The sequence below is a fragment of the Callithrix jacchus genome, chromosome 1 (assembly GCF_049354715.1).
Source record: "Callithrix jacchus isolate 240 chromosome 1, calJac240_pri, whole genome shotgun sequence".
NCBI lineage: Eukaryota > Metazoa > Chordata > Mammalia > Primates > Cebidae > Callithrix > Callithrix jacchus.
This window is the reverse complement of record NC_133502.1, coordinates 141403604-141430549: the sequence shown is the minus strand read 5'-3', so window position 1 is coordinate 141430549 and position 26946 is coordinate 141403604. Positions and strand designations below refer to the sequence as shown.

Genomic DNA, 26946 nt, shown 5'->3' with positions numbered 1-26946 from the left:
GAGGGAGGAGCTTTGATTCTCCAGCACTTTTGGCCTCATGTCCCAGCAGACAAAGCAAAAGAAAGCTCTTAGGTGAATAACTATAGAATTTGGAAGTTAGAAGTGTTAATAGTATGGGCAAGGGATCTGTGGTTCCATAGACATCTGCTGCAGACCTGTTCGGTGGGATCCTTGGAGGACAACCAGGAGTTGATGACTGGTAACCAGTGGGTCTGAGTGTCTGGGATTTGGGGAGAGGCCTCTGCTAGAGATGGATATTTGGGGGGTTGTCAGCATTAAAGCCATGGGAAGGGGTGAGATGGCCAAGGGAGAGATCATGGAGTGAAGAGAGAAGAGGACCCAGAATTGAGCCCTAAAGACCATCAGCATGTAAAGAGGTCGATGGAGAGAAATGAGCCACAAAAAGAAATAAGAAGGAGCCAGGAGGAAGGTAGAGGAAAGACCAGGTGAGTGTGATTTGGAAGAGGGATCTGGAGAAGTCAGAATGATGAGGACATCACCGTTGCTGAAGGTGAGAGTAAGGTGGGCAAGCATCCAGATCCCAGCTGGTGGTACCCACCAACAGAGTGAATACTCTGAACATAGTTTCATTTCTTTATTTATTTTCTCCTGAGCCAGTGAGTCAAGCTCCTCTGGCCTCATTTTATTTGGGTATGGCTAACCCTACTGCCCAAAAATGATCTCCTTATTCCCTAGAAGCTACCTAGGAGATGTTTAAGGGATCTGGGAGCAGAACTTACCTCGTTGTCAGAAGACTTGTGTACATCACCATGTAAAATGTTAGGCTGAAGGGTTGTTCAGGGTCTCCCACAAAAATACTGACCCACCAGTAGGGCTTAAAGAGATGTGAAAATGCATTTTGGTGGGAATGTACCTTTCCCCATGGGAAGGCTTTTTTTTGGGGGGGGGGTTATTGTTTAATGTGTCTAAACTGAAGAGATGGTGTTCAAAATCCAACATTTTAGTTGCATGCCACGGGTGGAGTGACCCCTGTTGGACAGCTTGAGAAACGCAGGACCAGCCTAACAACCCTCCTTGGTCCACTCTGGAGTCCTTCAGAAGTGGAGCACTCAGCCTAGGTCAGGCCCTTACAGAGGAAAAAGGGCCATTTACTGAGAGCCATGGAAAAAGGATGAATCTGACTTGGCACCAGTCACCCACATCCCCGCCTTCTCAGTTTGGGTCCCAGAAGTCCTCAGGATGGACAAGGCTGGCTGTGATGGCTAGGCTTTGGTGACCCTGGGCTCCCATTCCTAATGATGTGATCTTCTTTGAGAGGTCATTGGAGAATTGGGTCTTGAAGTAATGTCCATAGTCTATACCAACAGGACATGCCCACAGCTGCCCTGTTGTGACCAAGGCTCAGACCTTTTATATAGAGTGCTCACTGCCCTCCAGGCCCTACTGCCAGAGGAAGGCTGGCCATGAGTTGGCTGTAGCATTAGTTTCATGTACTTATCTCTCATTGCATTATTTCCTCCTAAAGACCTGGTCAGAGGAACAGGGGATATTAATCATTATTGTCTCAGTCACTTTATATTAGTTATAAGAGACTGGCTTTGCCAACAGTCAATATCAAATTATCCTTCTTCCAGCTCTAAGAGAACAGACAGAGTTACCCCTGATTTGTGGGTCATTCAAACCAAAAATTACTTAGTATTTATCCTAAACATGTGCAATTTTTATGTTTCTATTTCCAAGGAAAATTGGTCTTAACAGTATTCTGTTGGAAGTCTCCTTACCCAGGCTAATCTCCGAACTGCTTTCTCTTGATCTGCCTTCTTGTTCTCAAGTGGATCCTCACGAGCAGAGTCCTAAGGACCCCTCTCCTCCTTAGGATGACGAAAGGACCCCCCACCCTCACGTTAGGAAGCAGGGTCACAGTGCTCCTTTTAGTAACATCTTTTTATTTACAAAACACTGCTGATTCTGTATTGTTCTGATTTTAAGGTAAAACAAACCAGAGATTAAAATGATTTTTAAATGGACAGTTCCTTGTCCAGTTTTTAAAAACTCTTACTTGATTGGTGAGGATGGAAACTCTGGATCCCCCAGTTCAGCACTCCTTTCCCCGCAGCCCTGTTTGGCTGGAAAGGAAAGAGTGGGGAGAGGGCTATGGTCAAAGAAGATGCCTGGGGAGAAATCACAAGTGGGAGGGGCAGGGGGAGGTATTTGGGAGTACAGAAGTTGGAATGCCTCAAGGGATGCCACGAGATAAGGTTGAGCCAGGCCTGGGCCTTGAATGCCAGGCAGGAGGCGGCGTGCGGGTGGGGCGTGGGTAGGGCTGGAGTGGAAGGGTCACCCTGCCCCACCCTGCCTGATCTGGCCTGGCCTAGGGTGTGGGCAGCTTGCCCCTCCTCCTCTCTGGGCCAGCGGGCAGGCCTCATTCGTGCCGGGGGCTCCAGCCCAGGCGGGCTGGCGAGATGAGAGGAAAAACATGCGGTTTGGTGGGCTGGACATGGAAAAACAAGCCAATTAGGAGGAAAACAAACAAACCCTGGGCCAGCGGGGGCACACGCATGCATGCACACGCACACGGCCCCGAGTGGGACCCAGGGACACCCTGTCACAGGCTGACACACAGTCACTTGGGTGTCTCAGGAGCCCCCACAAGGGGCAACCCAGATGCCTGTGTGTCCAGAGCCTGATACTGTGACCTATGTGCACAGGAGCTTTTGCTCACACACTGTCTTTAACATGCACTCACACAGTGTTCAGTGCATACATGTGAACATGCTGGGAATTCTGGGCACCCTCCCACACACATAGTTTGCAAAATACATTCAGTCTCACTAGGCTCCATCACATATGCACTACCTCATATATGAGGTCTAGCTGTCACTGTGTTCAGACACAATGGCACATTTACAGGCACTCTTATAAAGAGTGCCTTGGCTACACAGCCTTGCACATAGAGACAGTCTCAAAATTGAACAGCCTCACCCTGAGTCACGTGCAAACACAGTCATCCAGTCCCAGACAGCCTCCCATCATAGTTACACAACTGCCCAGAGTCTCACAGTCACACACACAGAGCCTCTCACAGTTACACACAGCCTCGAAATCACAGCGTCTTAAAAACAGCTTTTCTTCCAACTCGAAACACACTCACAACAGGCATCCCAATCCCACACTGTCCCACAATCTCACAGCACCCCCACCTCCGCCTACCCAGCCCCTCAGCTGGGCTCCAGCTGCAGCAAGTCACTCCTTTTCTTCCTTTTGTTTTTCTTTCCTCCTTTTCCCTCTGAGAAACCTGGTCCCTGTCAGGAAACCCAAGCCCTTCCCTGCTCAGGGCCCAGGGCCAGGCAGGAGTAGCCAGATGACAGACAAAGCCCCCAGTCGGGCCCCCACCCCCCACCCCACCGTGACCTCCCCAGTCAGGGAGAGGAACTGGCGTGAGGGGGAGGTTGGAAGGGGAGGCTGGTCTGAGGGGGGAGGACAGTCGGGGAGTGGAGGAGCCTGATCAGTAGGGAGGCTGGTGGGGGGCAGGGGCCTGTGAGTCCAGTGCTGTGGCCTGCTCTGCCCTCCAAGGAGTCCAGGGCAGCAGGGAGCTGACTCTGCAGTCTCTGATCCCCACCCCACCCCCATCACCCTTCCCCCCATCACCCTTCCCCTTTGAAGCTGGGGGTAAGGGGGGCGGTGGCAGGAGCGGGGAGTGGAGGCTTCTCAGCCGACCTCAGAATGTCCTTTCCTCCTGGGGTGGCTGCCAACTCCAGCCTGGCCAACAGGCCCCCAGAAGGCACTTCCTGTGTCCTTGGCCGCCCCCCACCCCACCCCCAGGCAGAGTTCTGCACCCGTGAGCAGACAGGGAAGGAACACTAAAGACACACAGGATGAACATGGAATGACACGAGATAGACACAGGGCCCAGAAGGCTTCCCAGGGGAGGCGGACAGTGGAGAGCAGAACGCATATGGGCCCTGTGGGGTCTCAGCTGGGTCCTGTTCTCCCTGGCAGGCCTGGGGAATGGAGCTGTCCCCGCCCACAGCATTGCTCCCTCCACCTGCTGCCCTGGAGCTCTCCTGTTGCCCTCTCTGCCCCTCATCTCTTCTGCTGCAAAGCCAGATCTGGATCCTGGGGGTTCTGCCCCAGGCCCCTCTCAGCATCACACATACTGGACATGAACATGCAATCACACAGAGTCACTCACAGTCACGTGCACACTGTGGATGGAAGCCCACTGTTCCCCTGTGTCACCATGGCCACTCTGCAAGCATAGACATGCACTCCCCTTCACTGTCCCTGGCTTATTGAGCTGCCCCCCCCTCCCATTTCCTGTCCACCTGTCAGGCCAGGGGCGGGGGAGGGGGGCGGCACAGGAGGGAAGTGTCAGTATCCCTGGAGCCACAGACGGACATTCCTTGCCTGGGTCAGATCACATAAGCTGCCTCCTTCCAGGAACCTGAGCCGCCTGTCCTCACGCCTTACCCAATGCCTGAGGGTGGGACAGCTGGGCTAAGTGCTCATGGCAGCAAAAAGAGTTCAGGTTAGATAGCAGAAAGGACTTCCCAAGTGTGTGTGTGTGTGTGTGTGTGTGTGTGTGTGTGTAGCCCCCATCCTGGGGTTTAGTCCCAGCTCTAGCTTGCTGTCTGACCTTGAGAGGTTCCTTTCCCTCTCTGGGCCTCCTATTCCAGAGTGAGAGCAGCTGCTTACCACGTAAAGGGCTTCTTAAAGGTGCGATGGATTTGCTAGGGGCTGGCACTGGGGTGAGTTACACACAAAGGGAACAGCAGCTTGCTTTCAACAGGCACTTGAACACACACACTCATACATAGACATGCAGATTCACATGCATTGAATAGCTGCTCCTACAGATCCCTGGTCACTCATTTATGTCACATAGAATCATGCATGTAGCACATATGGCTGCACACAGACATCTACAAACACAGGTATGCACGAGCAGCCACTCAGTTCTGCTCCTGTGTAGCCACCAGGCCTGTCCTTGTGTCTCCATCTCTACTGAGGGAAGTCTGGGGTGTCTCTTCTCCAGGAAGTGACCCGATCACTCCAGCAGTCGGAGGACCCATTCAAGACTCCCCTCGTCTCCATGTGTCTCCGTAGCATAGTCTTCCTCTGGGAGTGGACACAAAGTGGCAGGAGATGTGGGGCTAGGGCCGATTCCCCTAGACATCACCTCCATCCTGTGATTGATGAGTTGAGGCCCACAGCCCCCTGCTCCCCACAGTTCCTGCCTCCATTGAGCAGGTGGAGGGGGGGTTCCCTGTCCGCACAGCCCTTGTTTTTCTTTAATTAAACATCTGGCTCTCTGTGGCCTGGGAAGCCTCAGACCCTCGATGACAGCCTCCCCCGAACAACTTTGGCATCAATGATGGGTTGAGGGGGGAGAGCTGGGGCTCTGGGGCCCACCTGTCCCCACACTAGTGAAGGGGACTGGGAGCTCCAAGAATGCCCTGACCATGCTGTCCTTACCCCCAGTGCCACCGAGAGAGCCTGTGCTCAGCTGCCGCTCCAACACTTACCCCAAGGGCTTCTACTGCAACTGGCATCTGCCCACCCCCACCTACATTCCCAACACCTTCAATGTGACTGTGCTGTGAGTAGCTGCGCATGTAACCCGGGTCCAGCCCTGACCTCTGACCTCTCTCCCATCCCACCACCATGCCCTCAGTCCACACCCCAGCCCTGTCTTGGGCTTGACCTTCCCTCAACCTCTGCCCAACCTGACCCTTGATGTTGGTAACAGTACCTGGGCCTCACCTCTCCCCAGGCACGGCTCCAAAATTATGGTCTGTGAGAAGGACCCAGCCCTCAAGAACCGCTGTCACATTCGATACATGCACCTGTTCTCCACCATCAAGTACAAGGTCTCCATAAGTGTCAGCAATGCCCTGGGCCACAATGCCACAGCTATCACCTTTGACGAGTTCACCATTGGTATGTGTGGGGGTTGGTGGGGGAACCTGCTGTGTACTCCAGTGGGAGTGTAAGCGGATGTGTGCCAGAGGTGCATGAACATTGGTGGGGATGTCCACATGCATGCACATGTATCCATGGCATGTACATGCCTATGCACATGTATGTACAGTGTGCATATTTGTGCATATATATGCATGACATATGCGCACCTGTGAACATGTAAGTTAATGTCCTTTACCTGAAGGACCAAGAGACCTGTCCAGCAGCTCTTCCAATCATCTTTCTGGCTCCCAGAACATGCAGCAGGGGGAAGGGGGGACAGGCCAGGCCAGACCCTTGTGCAGCTGCAGCCTCCACCGCACTCCCCCAACTCTAATGGCTTCCTTACGGCCTGTGATGAATGAGGTGTCAGAACAGGAGACAGGACTGGGACAGATACCGCCCTCCCCCGCCTAACCCCCCATCCCAGCCAGACCCTCTACCTGCCCCTGCCCTATTCCAGGCAGGCTCTCTGCCTGCTGTTCCCCTGCCTCAGCCAGACCTTCTTACTGTCCCTGTCTTCTCCCCAGACCCCATGGCTGGATTCCTAGCCAGAGTATTTTTACATAAGCTGGGCCCTTAGGTGCCCCTATCAGATCCCCAGCCTACCTCCAACCCAGATCTGCAACACCTGTGGACTGTCTTTTACCCTTGACCCAGATCTTAGTTTGGAACTGGAAAAGTTGAAGTGAAAAACCAGGCCTGGGTGAGTGTGTGGTGCTGGTGTAGGAGGGGGTAATTCAGGTGACAGTGGGGGTGACAGTGGTAACTATGGAGGCATCACATGGGCTTAGTTACTGGGATGTAGGTCAGCATGAGAATAGGGTTGGGATGATGGGATGGTGAGATGAAATTTGGGATGTTGATATGAAGAGTTGGTGACAGTGACTGTAGTGACAGTCATTGGTGATGATGAGGATGTCAGACTTGGAAGTAATGAGATCATTGTCTATGGTAATTGCTAGAATTGACAACAGAAAAGAGGCATGGTGACTATGATGATGATGACAATGGTTGGCAATATGAGAAGGACAGCATGGTGGCTGGAGTTGACAAAGTGGGTTGTTGCCCAAAGATGAGTGTAGTAATGAAGCTATGTCTCCTGAACAGTGAAGCCTGATCCTCCAGAAAATGTGGTAGCCCGGCCAGTACCCAGCAACCCTCGCCGGCTGGAGGTGACATGGCAGACCCCGTCGACCTGGCCTGACCCTGAGTCTTTTCCTCTCAAGTTCTTTCTGCGCTACCGACCCCTCATCCTGGACCAGTGGCAGCATGTGAGTGCCCTGCCCTGCCAAGATCCTGGGCACCTGACCTAGAATCATGTGGAGAGTGGCACCCATATTCCAGGTGGCAGCAGCTCCAGTGTGAGAGCTGATGCATAAGGCTCTCTAGGGGGTGGGGGAGACCAGGTAGGCCTGGGAGAATGAATGGAGCTGAGGCAGGTGTCCTTAGGTGTTCCCCAGTGAACTGTTAGTGCAGTGGGAACACATATGTCCTTTGTGGCTCCCCAAGGTAGTGGAGAGAAATGCAGGAAGGGAGATGATGGGCAGGACAGGCAGGGTTCCCTTTTAGTCCTGACCATTCATCTCCCTCTTTACACTCTGGCCCAGGCTCTAGGCCTGTGCCGGCCTCAAGGGGCAGGAATGTGCCTGTTCTCAAGGGCTCACAGATGGGCTTGAGGGGTCAGGATCAGGCAATGAGATCAAGCCTGGTCCAGGGTGGGAGTTTAGGCATTGACTGGCATCAGGACTTCAAATTCAGACCCAGCTTAGGCGTCAGCTTGAGGTTATGAGTCAGAAGGTGGCCTAGGCTTGGAACCAAGCAGTGGACAAGGGTCAGTATGGGGTCAGCTTATGGTCTGGATCAAGCTATAATAGAGAGCTCTGGGGAGCAGCCAGAGGTTTGGGTCAGCCAGAGGCTTAGGGGGTTGCTTTGAGAGTCCTGGGCCCGTAGTGTTGTGGGTACTCTGTGTGGCCAATGAGGCCTGTGGGCTAGCAGTGGGGTTGGGAGGGTCCTCCATGGGGCAACCCAGGCTGGTTCCTGGGGGTCACCTTGTATTCCCACCTCATCCACCAGGCTCCATCTCCAGCTCCTCATGCCCCATCCTGTCTGGCCTTTAAAGTGCGTAATTTGATTCCTGGGTGCCTGTCCGGGTTGCGGGCCTGGCCCCCACAAAGGCTGCTCACACACTCACATGTTCCCTGACAGAGTCCGGAGTCCCTCCGGCCTGGCCAGCTGCCCGCGCCTAATGCATTGCTAATAACCAGGGTCTAGTTTCACAAGCCCCCCTCCCCCGCTAACGAGCTACAGGCAGCAGCCCCGCGTGTCGCGGCGCACACGACTTGCAGTGGACCTGGCACACTGCCCACCACACACACAGGAACATGCACACACACATGGCTCCTAGCAAGAACCATACATCCACCATACGTGTGTGTGACTAACATGCCAAGACCCTGCACAAAACTGACTCCCACACTGAGGTGAGAAGAGCAAAGTGTGCAGGCTCCGTGGCAAGAACACACGTAGCCTGTAGTGTATCCTAGCCCCATTCTATGTCTCACTGGCATTGGGATTGGTTAGATTTATGGTTCTTTTCAGCTGAAGTTTTGCTCTGAACAGTCTGTTCTCCCTGATCCTTGACCTTGGTAGAGGCAGGTGTATGATTTGGAGGAGGCATGAAGGGCAGAGCAGAGAAAAACACCATTTGAATTTTCAGGAGGAAAATGCAGACCAGAAGTTGCAAAAGAATGGGCCCTGGGATTCCTGGCAGGGCCTGTCCCAGCACAGACAAGGGGGAGGCAAGTACTGGGACCCAACATGGGTTCCCTGCAGCTCCTGCCCTGGCCCTAACTCGGCAGGGAGGCCTGGAGGGCATGTCTGGCATCTGCTGCAGCAGACCATGGAGGACTTCGAGGGAGGTGAATGCCAGTGACTAGGGAGTTCCGGCCAGTTGAGAAGCCTTTCTCTTGAGAGGGAGGATGAAGGGATCACTGATAACTTGGAAGAAGGATTCTGGTCTCAGAGATGTGGCCCCCAGAAGAGCACTGATCTCCTTGGGGCCACATTCCTAGAGGTATGGTACCCACCATGAGCCTGCAATGAGGCAGCAATTTGATCTGTTCCCCGTGGTTCCCTCTCTGTGAGGAGAGACTGACGTGGAGGCTGACTGCAGGCCTAATCCTGGCAGGCGGGAGACAAAGCTAAAGTAGCCAGGGCTATTCACCCAGAGGGTATCTTTGGTGAGCAGAAAGGGACTGGGGTGTCAGAAGTGGAACTAGGACCCTGGCTCCAGGAGAAGAGGGTCTTTGGGACCCTCCAAACCTCCAGGGCTGGGATTAGGATTTACTGAGCCCAGGGTCTGGGCCCAAAAGGTGTCTCACCATCTCCCTGACGTTTACCACTGCATCAGGACCACAGGTTGAGCTACAACTAGAAGGGCTTCCTGCCCTGTTTGGACCCACTGCACGTGCCCAGACACATATATACACACATGCGCGCATGCACGCACAGGCTGTCAGGTCAGGTAGCCCAGACCCCAGTTTTCTGGGGGGAAGATTGGAACAGGGACCAAAAAAGCCCTGAAGCCAGACGTGGCCCAGAGCAACCCCCTTCTCCGCCCCCGCCTGCTGCCCCTGTTTACGAGGCGGCTTAATGAGGCGGCGGGTGCCGCTGAGATGAACCAGAGCCCAGCCTGGGCCTGGGAGGGGCGCCGGACAGGCAGGCTGGCCTGGAGGTGGGGGGAGACCAGCAGGACGGGGCCAGTGTGGTGGGGGTGGGGTGGCAATGCCTCCAGGAGGAAATGGAACAGCTGTCCGGCTCCCCGCAGCCCCATGGGCTGTCCCCTACCCCTTTCCTCTTCAGCAGGGTGATAACCACACTGAGGCCTTCCTAAGGGGATACCCAGCTTTGGCTGGGCTGGTAGGTGCCCTGGGCATCTGGGAACCTGGGCTCTGACCTGAAGCCATGGTGATGACACTGCTGGCTGAAGTGTGTTTGGTGCTGTCCTCATGCCTTGGTCCTCGCTGTAACCCTAAGAGATGGATCCTCTCATGAACACCGTTTTACAGATGAGGATGGCAAGGCACAAGGACATTAAGTAACTTGGTCACCTTGCTACTAGGGGATGGGGACCACTTGGAACTCAGGCAGCCTAGCTCCAGTCCGTGTGTGGATCCTCCCCTCTCAGTGGCTTCTTGGTGGGAGAGGAGCACGGTGTTACCATCTCCTCTCATCCACGGCCTTTGCCACCTCCAGGCTGGGACTGCGGTCAGTCAGGATTCAGCCAGGCTGGGGGCTGTGAGAGAGCAGGGGCAACAGCAGAGTCGCAGGCACAGGGCAAAGACCTCCTTCAAAGGCACCCCCTGGTGTGTTTCTGGTCTCCTTAAAGATGTCCTTACTCTCCGTCAGGGACAACTGGCTTCCCGTGGGGTCTCCTCCCTAAGTGTCCTCACTCTCCGGCAGGAATATTCTCCATGTCCTCTTTCTCCTCCAGGGAAGTCCTCACTGCCCTCAGGGACTTTCATTCTCCTCTCCCTAGAGGTGTGCTCACTTCCTCTGGAGGGACCTCACTCTCCTGGCCCCTGGTGTATCCTTACCCCCACCCCATGGTCTGGTGCAGGTGGAGCTGTCGGACGGCACAGCACACACCATCACAGATGCCTATGCCGGGAAGGAGTACATTATCCAGGTGGCAGCCAAGGACAATGAGATTGGGACATGGAGTGACTGGAGCGTGGCTGCCCATGCTACACCCTGGACTGAGGAACCACGACACCTCACCACCGAGGCCCAGGCCGCAGGTGAGCTTGCTCCTGCCTCTGCCTCCTGGGCTCTGCTGGCTGCCCTGTGGCCTGGTTCTACCCTGCTGCCTCCAGCCTCTGCTCCCGGGGGTAGCCACACACTGGCAGCCACACTTCTGCCTCCCTGTTCAGCCCCTGCCATTCCTGGTCCTTGCTATCTGGACATCCTTGGTAGGGTTCATTGGGTGGAGGGGTCATCTGTGAGCCTTGGGAAGCAGGATCTGCCTGCCGAGGAGGCAGGGCCTGTCTAATGGGAGAGGCAGTACCAGCTTGGTATAGGAAGCAGAATGGTTTTTCTCATGAGTCCCCAGATCTGGACAGGACCCCAGCCCTGGCCTTGCCCTGAGTTTCCCCCATGTTCCCCAGAGACCACGACCAGCACCACCGGCTCCCTGGCACCCCCGCCCACCACGAAGATCTGTGACCCTGGGGAGCTGGGCAGCGGCGGGGGACCCTCGGCACCCTTCTTGGTCAGCGTCCCTGTCACTCTGGCCCTGGCTGCCGCTGCTGCCACTGCCAGCAATCTCTTGATCTGGTAGGTGGAGCGAGGCTGGGTGGCAGAAGAAGCCTGAGGGAACCCCCACTCCAGCCCCCTCCCTCATAGGCCCCTACCTGTCTCTGCAGAACTGGGCACCTTGTGAGGACAAGCAGAGCACCTGCAGAGGAGCAGGAGGCTGGAGCTGAGCCTGCAGACCCCGGGTTCTATTTTGCACACGGGCAGGAGGACCTTTTGCATTCTCTTCAGACACAATTTGTGGAGACCCCGGCAGGCCCGGGCCTGCTGACCCCCAGCCCTGCCGCACCAAGCTGGCCCTCCTTCCTCCCTCAGGGAAGGTGGGCCATGCAGCTAACCCACCCACCAAAGACCCCCTCACCCTGGCCCCTCGGGCTGGACCCTCCAATGCCAGCGACTCCCAGGAGCCCTTGGGGGGTGTGAGGGGAGCCTCTCACATCCGATTTCTCCTCCTGCCCCAGCCTCCTGTCTATCCCAGGGTCTCTGTTGCCACCATCAGATTATAAGCTCCTGATGCTAGGGGGGCCCAGCCATCCCCCTCCCCCCAGCACCCACACTTTTCAGTCCCCTCCACTCTGCCCTGTTTTGTATACCCCTCACCTGTCCCTGCTCCTATCCCACAGTATTTAATGCCCTGTCAGTCCCTTCTAGTCTGACTCAATGGTAACTTGCTGTATTTGAATTTTTTATAGATGTATATACAGGGTGAGGGGTGGGTGGGGGGTTCTCATTAAACGTCACCATTTCATGAGTTCTTGAAACAGACCCACTTTGGGAGGGTACCCTGCTTCTAAGGACCCTGCCCCTTCCAGGCCTGGTGGAGGAAAGAAATTGTGGTTGGGGAAGGTGGAGAGAAGCGTTCAGCTTTCAGGCCAGTGTATCTGGTAACGGTGTTGTCTACTTGGGGAATAGGGCTTCCCTGGAGCAGAGTTGCAACCAGGGAAAAATGGTGGGAAATGAGGAGTCCCATGTGGGTATCTGGTTAGTCCTGGAGGCTACTGAAGTCTTGGCTGGGTCAGAGGCCTTTCAAGGGTCACCTCCAGAGCTGCCTTCCATGAGTACCCAAGCCTGAGCCCAGTGCACAGGGCTATAGAGATGGCAGAAGGGGGGGGGGGCAGGCTTCATCCTTGGGGCCGGGGGGTATGCGTGGTCCCTGCCATCCAGGAGACAGTCCAAGGGTGCTAGAAGGTCAGGCCTAGGGCCCAGCCAGGCCACAGGGGCTCAGAACACAGAGTGTCCTGGACCTGGACAGGCAGGGTGTGCTGCCTGAAGGAGGAGGCTGCTTGGAGTGTGACCTAGACTTTAGGCCTGGAATGACAGAGGCTTACTCCCAGGGTTAGGTTATAGTTGGGAGTCAGTGTGGAGCTGGAGGGGGGGCTTTGGCTTTGCAGGGTGATCAGTCTTTGGTCTAGTCTCATTCCCTGCCCATTCCTTTCTAATCCCCAAACTGGGGCTCTGGGATCCCTCTGACTTCTCAGAGGAGGATGCTTGGCTGTCCCAGCCCTACTTAGGTCTAGACCCTGCTTACAGAAGTTTTCTTATTGAGCGTAAGCAGGCATTCTCAGCTTGGAATGCCTGGGGCTGGGGCCAAGTAGGGAGGCCCTGTGACCTGGGGGCGGGGGTGAAAGGGTAGGTCAGAGCTCTGACCTGGGGAACCAGGTTTTGGCCTTGCTCTGGGTGTCTGGAGTAAGAAGAGGGGGGTGGAGTTAAAGTCAGGTCCATACCCACTGGTGCACAGATGTGTCCTGATACACTTCCAGTGGCAAGCACTGAGCACCACACCTCCACGGAGCCACCAGTTCCCCCATGCCATCACACACATTCTCCCAGTTCAAACCCTTGCTCTCAGAGCAGGCTCCAGAAATGGACACCCCTTCCTGGGATCTCCAGGCCCTCCTGGGATAATACCCTGGGAGGGGGCATTGACAGAGCCTCAAGCACTGACGAGTCCGGCCTGGACAAGACACAGTTCCAGAGTTGGGGCCCGGTGAGGGGCTCCAGAGTAAAGTGACCGGCTCCTCCAGGTTAGAAGAGAGAGGGGTGTTCTAGGTAGGAGACCCATGAAAGCAAAAGCCTGGCATCAAGGTGAAGCCTGTGGCTTTTCAAGCTGAACAGCCCCAGCTATGGAAGTGCAGGGGTCTTCATTCACAGGAAGAGGTTTCCAAGATGGACATCCTGAGAGGTAGCTGTGGACCTGCTCTGAACCCTAAACTCTCAGTTCGGCCTGTGGGTCTGGTCCCTGTGAGGTGTGGCTCAGCCTGAACCTATGCTCCAGGTCCAACATGAATAGAGATAACAGGGGTCACCAACTGTCTTGCCAAGAACATTCCTGGGTTGTGCCAGAACTTCCACCGTCATCTTTGGGGTGGGTTGCCTGAAGTGAGGAGTCTCTGGCCTGCGCTGCTTTTCTGTCTTAAGAGCCCTGGTCAGCCCTGACCTACCCACCGCCCACCCAGAGCTTGGGCATCAGCAATCTGGCCTCCATTAGCAACATGGGAAAGCAATTATGTGGGGCCTCAGGAGGGGAGGGGGCTGCTGGAGCCTCAGAGGCCGATGGAGGGGAGGACTGGAGCCTCTATCTCTCTGCCCCCAGCTGTAAGAGAGAGACTCTGCTCTGCCTCAAGCCCAGGGTAGCTGGAGGGGCAGCATCATTGCCTCTGACTAGGCAACTGGCCTGGGCCTGGGGGTGGTCACCCTCCTTGTGGGTCTTGGGCCCTTGGCCTCACAGAGGCTGTTCACCTTGGAGGGTCTCAGCTGCTAGCTACTGCCTTTCTCTAGTACTGTCCCTCCACATCCAGTTCCCACAGTGGTTCTGGGGAGCTAGGCGTAATAAGTACAGACATCAGTTCTTGGAGCTAAAACAGAATCTGGAGAATTAAAACAACCCTGAGGCGTGGGGGGAAGGGGAGGCTGGGATCCCAGACCCCAAGTGCATTGCAGCCCCCCACTTCTCTGCTCCCATGATACACTGGGGCTGGGTCCCGGCTCTAAGTCCTGGCCTATCAGCCTCCTGCCCACTTGATCTTTCCTCCCAGTGTGGCTCTGCCCCATTGTTATAACTCTAGACCTGTCTCTGTGCACCCCCACCCCTCTCTTCTTGAAGAAACCATTCTTATTTCTGTGTTTGTCTCTTTTTTTTGAGACGGAGTCTCACTCAGGCTGGAGTGCAGTGGCGTGATCTCCGCTCATTGCAACCTCCGCCTCACGGGTTCAGGTGATTCTCCTGCCTCAGCCTCCTGAGTAGCTGGGATTACAGGTGCCTGCCACTATGCCTGGCTAATTTTTGTATTTTTAGTGGAGATGGGGTTTCTCCATGTCCGTCAGGCTGGTCTGAAACTCCTGACCTCAGGTGATCCGCCCGCCTCAGCTTCCCAAAGTGCTGGGATTACAGGCGTGAGTCACCTCGCCCATTCCTATCTCTGAGTCTGTCTTTGTCCTGGTTCCTAGCTTCATTTCTTTCTGCATGTCTCTGCTCCATCCCTATCTCTCTGTATGCCTCCATTTGTGTCTCTTCTTACCTCCTTGTCTCTATATCCAGCCCTCTCTGTCTCCATGCTTGTCTTCGCATCTATTCTTCCTTGTCTGTCTTCCCTTTTTCTGCCTTATCCCTCTCCATCTGCCTCGTGTGTCTCCATCCCCATCTCTCTGTCTCTCTGTATATATGTCTCTCCATGTCTCCCTCTTCCCTGACTCTGTCAGTCCTTCTCTTTTTTGCCTCCCTCTGTGTTCCCACCTCCATCCAGACCCCAGCCTGTGGCCGCAGTTCCTCTCCAGCCTGCGCCAGGGGCTGTCCTGGCTTCTGCTGCCCCCTCTCGGCCACCCGCCTGCCCTTCATTCCTGCTCCTAGGCTGGCAGCTCTCAGCACAGACATCCCACGTCTGGTGTGCATTCCCAGCAGCCAGACGAGAGAGGGCAACACCAGGCAGGAGTCCCTCCTGGGCAGCCCCTGGCCCTGAGAACTCCTCGGAGCCTGTGAGCTCTCTGCCTGTGTAGGCGGGAAATCCAAAACAGTTCATTCTCACATGGAGAGAATGGAATGCCAGGCTCCAGCCCCAGTCCTGCATCCCGCACCTCCCTGTCTGCAGGTCCTGAAGCTCACAGCCCAGAGCCACCAGTCCCTGGGAAGGCCGTGCTTGCCTCGAGATGCAGGCCAAGGTCCTGGGGGCAAGAGGGACTGGGATGTAATCTCTACACCTTGTCTCTTCTCAGAGGATGGGGAGAGGAAGGAGGTCTGAGGAGGGGCATCAGATGGAGCCAGTTTGAGGAAAGGCTGGAAGGGACCTGGCAGTGACAGGCTGACAGGGAAGCCAACCTGAGGGTGAGTGAGTCTGAGAGGGCCTGTGTGAAAGGATGAGCCTGAGCCAGGACTGGTCTGGGACATGCATCAGAAGAGCTTTTGTTTGAAAGGGCCAGCCTGAGGGGTAAGCTGACCTAGGAGTGTCTGAAGGGGCCTGGCCTGATAAGTCCAGTCTGAGGGGAGACTGAGCTGAAGGCACACAGATCCATAGACCTGCCAACTAGTTTTAGTCTGCCTGGACTTTCCTGGTTTTAGAAGTCTCAGAAAATACTCAGTTCCAGGCAAACTGGGACGTTGATCACCCTGTTTGAGGAAGGCCTTGCCTGACAGCACCAATCTGAGAGGGAAGACTGGTCTGGAGGACGTCTGAGGGAGGAAGCTGGTCTAGAGGAGTTCTGAGCAGGGAGGCTGGTCTGGAGGACTTCAGAGGGGAGGCTGGTCTGGAGGACATCAGCGGGGGAAGCTGACCTGGAGGACCTCTGAGGGGGGAGGCTGGTCTGGAGGATGTTTGGGGGGTAGTCTGGTCTGGTCTGGAGGACGTCTGAGAGGGGAGGCTGGTCTGGAGGACATCTGCAGGGGGCCTGGTCTCATAGTTCCAGTTTGAGGGAAGAGCTTGTTCTGTCTAGGCCAGAAGGTAAGAAGGAGATAGAAAGGGTCCTTCCAGAGGGGCAGTGGCTTGGGGAATGGCCACCAGGGGGCAGGACAGGCTCTCAAGAGATTTGGAAGCAACTGACCCAGAGAAGGAGTCAGACTGTGGGGCTGTGTGCAAAGTATGCCCACAACATGTGTCACTGCGTCATCATGTGCAAATGGCGGTGATGGTATTCAGCTGTGCACTGTGTTTGTTTTAGTGTGGCTAGGTGGCCAGGGGCACATCTGTGCTACATTCGTACCAGATATTCAGTGCTACCACATGTAATGGCATGTGCCTGCTGTGGCCATGACTGAGGTTTCACTTGCGGCTGTCAGGACAACAACAGGAACACCTTGGGGGTCACCAGAACAGGAGGCACCAAGAGAGGAGCAGTCAAAGGAAGCCTCTGGGAGAGGCTGAGGATGGGGAGGAGAGACAGGAACCAGGCTTCCCTACTGCACCTGCCCCACCCACCATTAGTATCCCTGAGATTCCAGACCCAAGAGCCAAGTGCTTTGGTCATAACAAGAGCAGCCCCTACCTGGGCCCTACCTGCCCATGGCTCCAGCCTCTCCCCAACTTCTCCAGCTGGACTCCCCCTGTTCCCTGATAATTGTTCCCAGCCTCTCCTACTTCCATGCCTTGGTTCATTCTGTGCTTCTGCCCAGATGCCCTCCCTATAAGTATTTGAGTTCCCTCTGACTCTGTCTCCATGAAATGCTCCCTGCTCATTCCCTGTCTTCCTCGGACTGAAACCCACTGCGTACTGAGGCCTAATTCTATGGGCCCCTTTCTCATCCCAGGAACTTGAATGTGCTGGGGGCTGGGGCTGCCAGAGGGGGCAGTCCAAGGGGAGAGGTATGGACAAAGCAAGGTGGGGACCTCTGAGTTAATAAAACAAAGTAGCACCATCACAGAATCCCCCCACCCACCCCCTCTAATAAAACGAACACAAGCCAAAATAAAAACAACAACGCTACTACAAACTCATCAAGTCCAAGCAAACAAGGAAATCCTTTTTATAAACCTTGAAATGTGAGTGAGTAATATGTCTCCTAACCCCATTCCCAAAAGTAGCACTGAGAAAAGATGGGTCCACGAAACACAATTTCCTGTCATCTAAGTGGACTGTTGAGTAAGAAGGCAGGCTTAGGAAAAGTCTGGAAAAAAATCCTCTGTAAGGAGAGGCCTCTGTGTTTCTCCGTGAGACCTCAGGAGAAGCAAGAAGAGCTGCATGGCTTGGTGTCTTCCTGGGGATGGGGTTGGCGGGGACAAGCCAGTACCTACAGGAATAGGCTGTGCCCCACTCACCAGTTGGAGCAAGACGTCTAACAGGGTCTCAGAGCAGGGACAGCACTCAGGCCCCATCAAGGACAGCAGGTAGCCCTAGCCAGGCATCCTCAGGCCATAGAAGTCATGGGTGATGGGGCAACAACAGCCCCCTGCAAAAAAAGCAACAGCCAGCCTGCAAACCATACCCTCCAAGGGAGATAAATGGGAAACGATAAGATGGGAAGGGGCTCCAGGGACTGCACACCAGGGCAGGAAGAGATTGGCTAAACATGGGCCCCAGCAGAGAAGAGTAAGAGGAAAGGAAATGGCATGGCCTTTAGGCCCCAAGACCACAGCCAAAATGGAGAAAGGAAGGAGAGACCATGGAAGAAACGAAGAAAGAAGGAAGGGGGAGGAGGAAGGGAGCAAGGAAGATGATGATAAAAACAGATGAAGACCCCAATCTAGAAGAAAACACACCCAAAGGAATAAAAGCAGAGTCCTGGAAAATCCTTCCTGTTATGGAAGGCCTTATTAATAGCATGAAATCAGGAGAACAAAGAACTCAGACAAGATGATAAAACAGTGAATGAGACAAAAGGGAGATTAGAGAAGTAAGTAAAATAGTAGAGGACTGAAATCATATATTAAAGATGTAATAAACTAGAAACAGAAAAACACAATAGATATTAATATAATAGACATTAACAGACTTTAACCATTAGATATTGGTTAAAAATCAAAATAGGCCGGGCACTGTGGCTCATGCCTGTAATCCCAGTACTTTGGGAGGCCAACTCCGGCGAATCATGAGGTCAAGAGATTGAGACCATCCTAGCCAATCTGGTTTAGTAGAAACCCTGTCTCTACTAAAAAAAAATACAAAAAAATTAGCTGAACATGGTGGTGTGCACCTGTAGTCCCAGCTGATCAGGAGGCTGAGGCCGAAGAGTCACTTGAGCCCAAGAGGCAGAGGTTGCAGTGAGCTGAGATTGGGCCACTGCACTCCAGCCTGGGTGATAGAGGGAGACTCTGTCTAAAAAAAAAAAAATAGTAATAATCAAAATAATGTTGTCTAGGAAAGGCTTGAGATTTTGAGAGTAAAAGTGGTGGGAAAAGATAAAGATATTAAAGCAATTAGAAGATAATAGGACAAAGACAAGCTACCATAAGCTTAACTATTAACAGTCCTAAAGTAGGGGTTCTAAAAATAGAACATAAAAGGATATTAAGGGATGAAATACAGAAATCTTCCCTTGAAATGAAAGAACTGAATATTCAGATTGAAAGGGGTATACTATATACCAGAAAAATTGACATAGAATAATTGACATTAAGACATATTGATTTGGCTGGGCTAGGTGGCTCACACCTGTAATGCCACCACTTTGGGAGACTTAAGTGGGAGGATCACTTGAGCCCAGGAGTTTGAGGCCATCCTGGGCAGCATAGTGAGACCGTCCCCTCTGAAAAAGAAAAATGACACATTGATTTAGTTACCAAATTTTGGGGCTAAAGTAGGAATACTTAAGGCACCTAGGCAGAAGAAGTAAGTCATTTGTTTACAATGAGGAAGGGGGAAAATTCAGTCTGGTCTCAGACTTCTCCAAGGTAGCATTTGACAAATAAGGACAATGAAGCAATATCTGCAGAGTTCTGAGGGTAAAAAATTGTCACCCTAAATCATAACCAACAGAGTGGTTTGTCTCAATCATGAATTTGGGGGATGGTGTACTCATGAACCTTTCCAGGGAAGACTACTTAGTGACAAAATCCAGTCAGCCAAGAGATTAGTCAAATTCAGGAACTGAGGAAGGGAGATTCATGGTAAAGAAGAGGTGGTAACATTAATTCCATTAAGGAATTAACCTTAATTCCATTTAGGCTAAGATTACACCGTGGGAATTTTAATTGCAAACAATGTGAATACTGTTGACCTTTGAACAACACAAGTTTGAACTGTGCAGGTCCACTTATTCGCTGATAAAAATCAGTAAAAGTTACACCAAGAGTGCCTGCCTCTCCTGCCTCCCTCTCCCCCTTCTGTCTCTGCCACCCTTGAGGCAGCAAGACCAACCCCTCCTCTTCTTCCTCCTCCTCCTCAGCCTCCTCAACATGAAGACAAGGATGAAGAGCTTTATGATGATCCACTTCCACTTAATAAATAGTAAATATTAATATATTATTAATTCCTTATTATTTTCTTAACATTTTCTTTTCTCTAGCTTTATTGTAGGAATAGAGTATATAATATATGTAACATATAAAATATGTGCGAATCAATTGTTTATGTTATCAGTAAGGCTTCTGGTCAACAGTAGGCTTTTAGTAAAGTCCTGGGGGAATCAAAGGTTACATGCACAGTCTGGAATGGAGATGTGGGGTGGCAAGGAGAGCAGAAGTACTAATCACATATTTGTTCATAGCTGAGTCAATAAACAGCAAATAAAATCAGAGTATAATGGTAAAATCCCACTCCAACCTCCTATTTATTTATTTTCCTACACATTGCTACAAAGATGTGTCCAACCTCCTTTTTATTTTTGAGGCAGGGTCTTGCTCTGTTGTTCTGGCTGGAATACCATGGTGCTATCCTTGACCTCCTGGTCTTAAGCAATTCTCCTGCCTCAGCCTTCCAAGTAGCTGAGACCACAGGTATGTGCCACTATGCCTGGCTAATTTTTATTTTTATTTTTTTTGTAAACACAGGGTCTCTCTATGCTGCCCAGCCTGGTCTTGATCTCCAGAGCTCAAGTGATCCTGCCGCCTAGGTCTCCCAAAGTGTTGGGATTACAGGTGTGAGCCACTGCACCTGGCCCAACCTCTTAATTGAAATGGTGTTTGAGAGAGGTCTTTTAGGAATGACTATTCTTTTAAGGTGAAGAATACCTCAGCTGTTCCTTCATTTTCACTTCAGTTTCTTTTTCCTCTATTAAACTCAAATAAATGTACATTTTCTACTTTTGGTTAAAAAATAGTTTCTACAGTATGTCCCATTAGGACTATGAGAACAGTCACATTCTTATTTTTTCTACCTGTTGGCTCTCTTTCTAACCTCTCTCTTTCAATGCTTCTTTCTCTATATTATGTATATGGTTACAAAATGTAATACTGATCATTTCTGGGTGGTGAGGTTTTGAGCACTGTTGCATTTTTCTTTGTATTCTTTTGTCTGTTTTAAAAAACGTTTATGATCTATCTATCTGTCTGCCTGTCGAAGGCAAATCACTTAACTTCTGTGAGCCTCCCATTCCTTATCTTCAACCTGATGATAAAATTGGAGGTCATTTTAAAGACTGTGAGATAATATAACACTCCCCTTGAGATAGACTGAATAGTGGTCCCCAAGATATCCACATCCCAATTCCCATAACCTGTGAATATTACCTTATAAGCCAAAAGAGACTTTGCAGATGTGGTCAAGGATCTTGAGATCAGATTATCCTGGATTATCTGGGGTGGGGTGATAAAATCACAATGGTCCCAACAGGAGAGAGGGAGGTAGGAGGAGTCAAGGGAGACAGCAGTGGGATGATGGAAGCAGAGACTGGAATGCTGTGCTTTGAGGATGGAGTACTGGTCCAAAAGCCAAGGAATGCAGGCAACCATTAGATGCTGAAAAGGCAAGGAAATACATTCTCCTCTTGGAGCCTACAGAAAGAACAAGCCCTGCCAACACATTGACTTTAATCCACTGAAACTGATTTCAGACCTCTGAGCAGTGAATTGTAAGATAATAAATCTGTGTTTTTTGTTTTTGGTTTTTTTTTTGAGACCAAGTCTCTGTCACCCAGGCTGAGTGCAGTGGCACAATCTCAGCTCACTGCAACCTCCTCTCCCGGATTCAAGCGATTCTCCTGACTCAGCCTCCCCAAGTAGCTGGGATTACAGGCACCTGACTTTTTGTATTTTTACAAAAGAGACAGGGTTTCACCATGTTGGTCAAGCTGGTCTCGAACGCCTTACCTCAGGTAATCCACCCACCTCAGCCTCCTAAAGTGCAGGGATCATAGAGGTGAGCCACCACGCCCAGACTGTGTTTTTGAAGCCACTACGTTTATGGTAATTTGTTACAGCCGCAAAAGGAAACTAATGTTTACATCTTCCTATATGCTGTTTCCTTGGCCCAAGGTGACCTCTGCATCCATCCCTTTCATCCAGCCAACTCCTATATATTCAACGTTTTACTCATGTTCCCCTGTTATCTGCCCTCCACTGCTGCCCAGAGGGGCATGTGCATCCCCCACCATAGCACCTGCCTCTCTGTGTGATAGTTCCTCATGGACAGGTCTCTCTCTCTCCCAGGCTGTGCATATGTGAGGATAGGGCTGGGGCCCAGTAGAGGACTCAGCTCAGTAACTGTTAATGCATAGATGAATCAATGAGGGCTGAGCAAGAGGTTGGCACCTGATAATTACCCATGACCCTCCTTTCTTGGTATCAGGATCTCTCTCTTTCCTATGTTTACCTGGCTTTCTCTCCCCGAGTCTGTCCTCCTCCATGTATACACATTCTTCCAATCTCTAAACTGATCCATGTCTATCTGACTTCTTCCTTTAGTCATTGGTCTGGAACACATTTGCTGACACCTATTACGTGACTCTGTAGGTAGGCTTATCTTTGTGTGCATGCACGTGTGTGTGTGTGTGTGTGTGTGTGTGTGTGTGATGGAGACCTGTGAATCTCTTCATGTGTTTTCCTGGCCATGTGGTGTGTGTGTAGTTGGTATAATCATGTGTGTTTCTGTGTGGATGTGTGTTTTTATTTGCATGCCTGTGACTGTGGGTAGGCTTGTCTGTACATACATCTTTGCTTGGATGATACATGTCTCTGCTTTGTGGGCTGTATGTGTGCGTGTTTGTCAGTGACTGTCTGCATGTGCAGGGAAGGATACCCTTTGATTTCTGCCCTCAAGGGGTTGGACTGCCTACTGCAGGAGGTGGTGTGTCAGGATCACTGACCAGGAGTCACACTCTTCCCTTTCCTGTCTTGTGCAGAAGTTCAGGTCAGGCTTTTTTTCTTTTCTCTCCTTGTTTCTTGTAGGGAAGATCTCAGGCCCATAGCTGAAGTAACCACAGCCATCTTTTTGACCCTGGCCTTCTGGAAACCTAAACTGCTTGAGAGGATTATACTAAGGAGAGGGGAGAGGAGGTGAAGCATCCAGACACAAAAAAGACTGAGTCTGTAGTTGCATGGGCAGGGGGGACCCACTAATATTCCCTAATGGTACCCCAGGAGTGGGAGCAGGGTGGGCTCAGGAAGCAAGCCTCCTGGACATTGAGCTCCCAACAGGGGCATCTCAGCAGAGCCCATGGGATCACAGCATAATATACCCAGGCCCTCTGTAAGCTGGGGAGGATGGGGTAAAGAGAGGGCCCAATAATGACCTTTCTACCACCTCCAGGGACTAGAATGCTGGGGGAGGATTTATATTTAGTTTTGTTTTACCATTTTAACCTTTTTTTTTTTTTTGAGACAGGGTCTTGCTCTGTTGCCCAGGATGGAGTACAGTGGTGCAATCATGGCTCACTGCAGCCTCAGCCTCCTGGACTCAGGCAATCCTCCCACCTCAGCCTCCTGAGTAGCTGGGACTACAGGCATACACCACCATGTCCAGCTAATTTTTAAATTTACTGTAGAGACAGGTCTCCCTATGTTGCCCAGGCTGGTTAAAATGGTGCCTGGGTGTAGTGGCTCACACCTGTAACCCCAGCACTTTGGGAGGCCGAGGCAAGAGGATTGCTTGGGCCCAGGAGTTCAAGACCAGCCTGTGGCATTAAATACATTCACATTATTGCCCAAGCATATATTTAGTTTTTATGAAATAGAGAGACATTACTGATTTTGCACACTTTAGCATGCCTACCACTGAGCTTAGTGACACTGGAAAAACACATATGGGGAGTGGGGCTGAGGCTGTGGAGAGACAGAGGACATCCCCTACCCATGTGGGGCAGGGCAAGAGAAAGGACAGATTAGAAGGCAGCCATGGTGCAGATGCTCCTGTGCTCAGAAGGGGGTCAGGTGGGTGCTGGGGCTGCTGAGGAGGTGGGACCACACAGTCTGGGGCTTGAAAGCCAGGCTGAGGTTCTGAAGCTTCTGCTCAGAGTCAGGGGTTCAGGGAGCTGGGGAGACCTGGTGAGCTTTGTGTGTTGGAAAGACTGCTCTGCACTGTGCAAAGGAGGGCTAGGAGGGAAGAGAATGTGTGTCCCATGGTGGCTGAGAAAATGAGCAGGCCTAAGGAAGGTTCTTTGAATGAATGATGGGGAAGGCCTGAGAGCAGGCTCTTGCTATGTCTGGGCAAGAGAGGACTAGGGCGAGGGCAGTGAGAATGGGGCTTTTAGAGCACACAGTCACCATGTCTTGATGAGTGAGTGGTGGGGAGGGCAGGGAAACGGAAGAGTCTTGTGCAGCTCCTGCTGACTGGAAGGCCACAGGACTGTTTATTTAAACAGCGTGGGAGAACAGGCTTTCGGCAAGCTGATAACAACTATGGCTCAGACATTCACTCACTTGCCTATAGTCATATCTGACCAGGCAATGGACAGATGAGTTCAGATGCAGACGTATCAAATGTGAGACCTCTTGGGAGAGGACATTGAGTCAGCACAGCAGTTAAGAGAATGACTCTGGGGTCAGACCAACCTGGACTCCTGTTGACCTCGGGACAAGTTCATTAATCTCTCCTTTTTTTTTTTTGAGATGGAGTCTCGCTCTATCGCCAGGCTAGAGTGCAGTGGCAAGATCTCAGCTCACTGCAACCTCCGCCTCCCAGGTTCAAGCAGTTCTCCTGCCACAGCCTCCTGAGTAGCTGGGATTACAGACATATGCCACCACACCCAGCTAATTTTTTTGTATTTTTAGTAGAGACGGGGTTTCACCATGCTGGCAGGATGGTCTCAAACTCCTGACCTCGTGATCCGCCCACCTTGGCCTTCCAAAGTGCTGGGATTACAGGTGTGTGCCACTGCGCCCAGCCATTCTCTCTCTCTCTCTTTTTTTAGACACAGTCTCTTGCTCTATCACCCAGGCTGAAGTGCAATCTTCACTCACTGCAACCTGCATTTCCCGATTTGAAGCAATTCTCATGCCTTAGCCTCCCAAGTAGCTGGGATTACAGATGTACACCACCACCCCCAGCTAATTTTTTGTATTTTTAGTAGAGACGAGGTTTCTTCATGTTGCCCAGGATGGTCTTGAACTCCTGAGCTCAGGCTAGGATTACAGGCTTGAGCCACCGCGCCCAGCCTGATTAATCTCTTTAATGCTCAGTTTTCTTAAGTGGAAAATAGGATAATAGTAACTACATCATAGGGTTGTTGTAAGGATTTTTATTTTATTTTAATTCTGAGTCAAGGTGTCACTGTTAGCCAGGCTGGAGTTCAATCTTGGCTCACTGCAACCTCCACCTCCCAGACTCAAGGGATCCTTCCACCTCAGCCTCCCAAGTAGCTGGGACTAAAGGTGTTCACCACTACACCTTGTATTGTTGTATTTTTTGTAGAGATGGGGTTTTGCCACATTGCCCAGGCTGATCTCACACTCTGGGGCTCAAGTGATCTGCCCACCTCAGCCTCCCAAAGTGCTGGAATTACACGTGTGAACCACCACTCCAGCCATTCTAAGTATTTAATGAGATAATGTATATAAAGAAACCTGCAAGGTACCTGCCATGTTATAAATGCTCCACAAATCTTAATGAAAATAAGCAGCAGCCACAACAACAATGCATGCCAGTCTGGGACTTGGGAGTGAGGTCTGCATTAGTATGAAAGGATTGTCAGCACAAAAATGGGCACTGGCTGACTGCAGTGGCTCACACCTGTAGTCCCAGCACTTTGGGAAGCCAAGGCAGGCAGATCACTTGAGGTCAGGAGTTTGAGACCAGCCTGGCCAACATGGTAAAACCCTGTCTCTACTAAAAATACAAAAATTAACTGGGTGTGGTGGAGCATGCCTGTAATCCCAGCTACTCGGGAGGCTGAGGCACAAGAACTGCTTGAAGCGGGGAGGGAGAGGTTGCCGCCAAGGTGGAGGTTGAGCCAAGACTGCGCCACTGCACTCCAGCCTGGAAGACAGAGCAAGACTATGTCTCAAAGAAAAAATAGAAAGAAAAAGGAAAAACGGGCACTGAAACCACAGACACAGAGGTGCTCATTTGAGTTGTGAGGATAAGAGGGTAGGGGCTGAGAGCACAGCACACCAAAGAAGTTGAGAAGGGGCCCAAGAGGTGAGGCAGACAACAAGCTGGAGTTGAGGGCAGTAGAGCAAACTTGGGTTCTAATACAGGCTCTATCACCTGTTGCCATGGGGCCTTAGAAAAACCCTTTGATCTCCTTGAGCCTTGGTTTCCTCACCTGTCTCATTAACCCATCTTGCATCCAGGTGAGGATTATCTGTAATGAATGTAAAGCCCTGACAGACTAGGTGCTTAATAAACGAGTTGTTGTTTTAGGAGGAAGAATAAATAAATGTTCCCAGAGAGAGTGGCTTCATGGAGGACACGGGAAGACAGAGTTTCAAAACAGGACCAACAGCCTTAAGGCTTCCAAGTAGTCAACACAGATCAGAACTAAAAGGTATTCACTGGAAGTGACAAGGTGAAAGTGACCTTGGTGAGCCAGCTTCAGGGATGATGAGAGTGGAAGGCAGGGGCAGCGACAGGAGGTGGGGAAGTGGAGCTGAGACGACAGGTGGCAGCTAGGCACGGACACTACGGAGTCAGAAGGTGGGCAGAGAAGCAACAGGCAGGGTTTTAAGTGAGGAAGTCAGAGCATGTAGCAAGTCTGCCTGTCTCTGGATGTAGCCGCTGTGTGCCCACCCTGCCCCCCCACCGCCAAGGACTGGCTCCAGCCTTGGGACCCTTTGTTCTCCACACAATCCCAGGCCCCTGTGTGTGCCCTGGGTCCCAACCTGGCTCATCCAGTGTTGAAGACAGGCACCTCCTCTCTTTGCCCTACTTTCCGATTTGGCTTGGGAAAAGTTGAAATGGTTCACACCTTTGGCCGGGGCCTTAGCTTCTGTTCCTGGCCCTGCCTGCCTGGATTTGCACAGCCCAGGCAAGATGGGAAGTACTAACAAAAATAACTATCATCAGTTATATCCTTTCATGTGATTCCTTTCCACCAGTATTTAAATATGCCATGTCAAAAACATGTAAGAAATTATTTAAAATAAAAAAATTTCCTCTGACTCCATGTCTTTCTGATCTATTCTTTCCTCCTAATTTTTACAAGCAGGCAGTTCTCTTGAAAGAATTGTCTGTGTAGGGCAGCGGGGGAGGGAGGATGGGTGGAGGGGTCCTGAGGAATTGGGGGTGGGAACGATCCGCCAGGCCACCTGACCCACCTCAGGGAGGGTTGAATCCTCTGGGCGGACTTCGAGGAGCCCACCTGTTTACCTCAACGGTTTCATGCCGTCTTGAACTCTCTCTCTTTTAGAAGCTTTTTAGTAGGTTTATCTTTCTAGTTCTCTATTTTTTTTTTTTTTTTGTATTTTCTTGTTA

General features: G+C 51.9%; 1 protein-coding gene across 25 annotated transcripts in view; it reads left to right on the top strand.

The window, feature by feature from the left end:
• The window catches only part of CNTFR (ciliary neurotrophic factor receptor), a 60634-nt gene extending 48645 nt beyond the window's left edge, over positions 1 to 11989 (top strand). For 15 of the 25 annotated variants that reach the window (XM_078370918.1, XM_078370920.1, XM_078370936.1 and 12 more), the window contains 5 exons: positions 5443 to 5560; positions 5735 to 5901; positions 7033 to 7196; positions 10544 to 10724; positions 11091 to 11263. In XM_078370918.1, the coding sequence (XP_078227044.1) occupies positions 5443 to 5560; positions 5735 to 5901; positions 7033 to 7196; positions 10544 to 10724; positions 11091 to 11263 (803 nt within the window). Of the gene's footprint in view, positions 1 to 5442; positions 5561 to 5734; positions 5902 to 7032; positions 7197 to 10543; positions 10725 to 11090; positions 11264 to 11348 lie in introns of those variants that run through there. The other 10 variants (XM_078370943.1, XM_078370950.1, XM_078370958.1 and 7 more) reach the window with 1 other exon arrangement.
• Positions 11990 to 26946: the final 14957 nt, after the last annotated feature.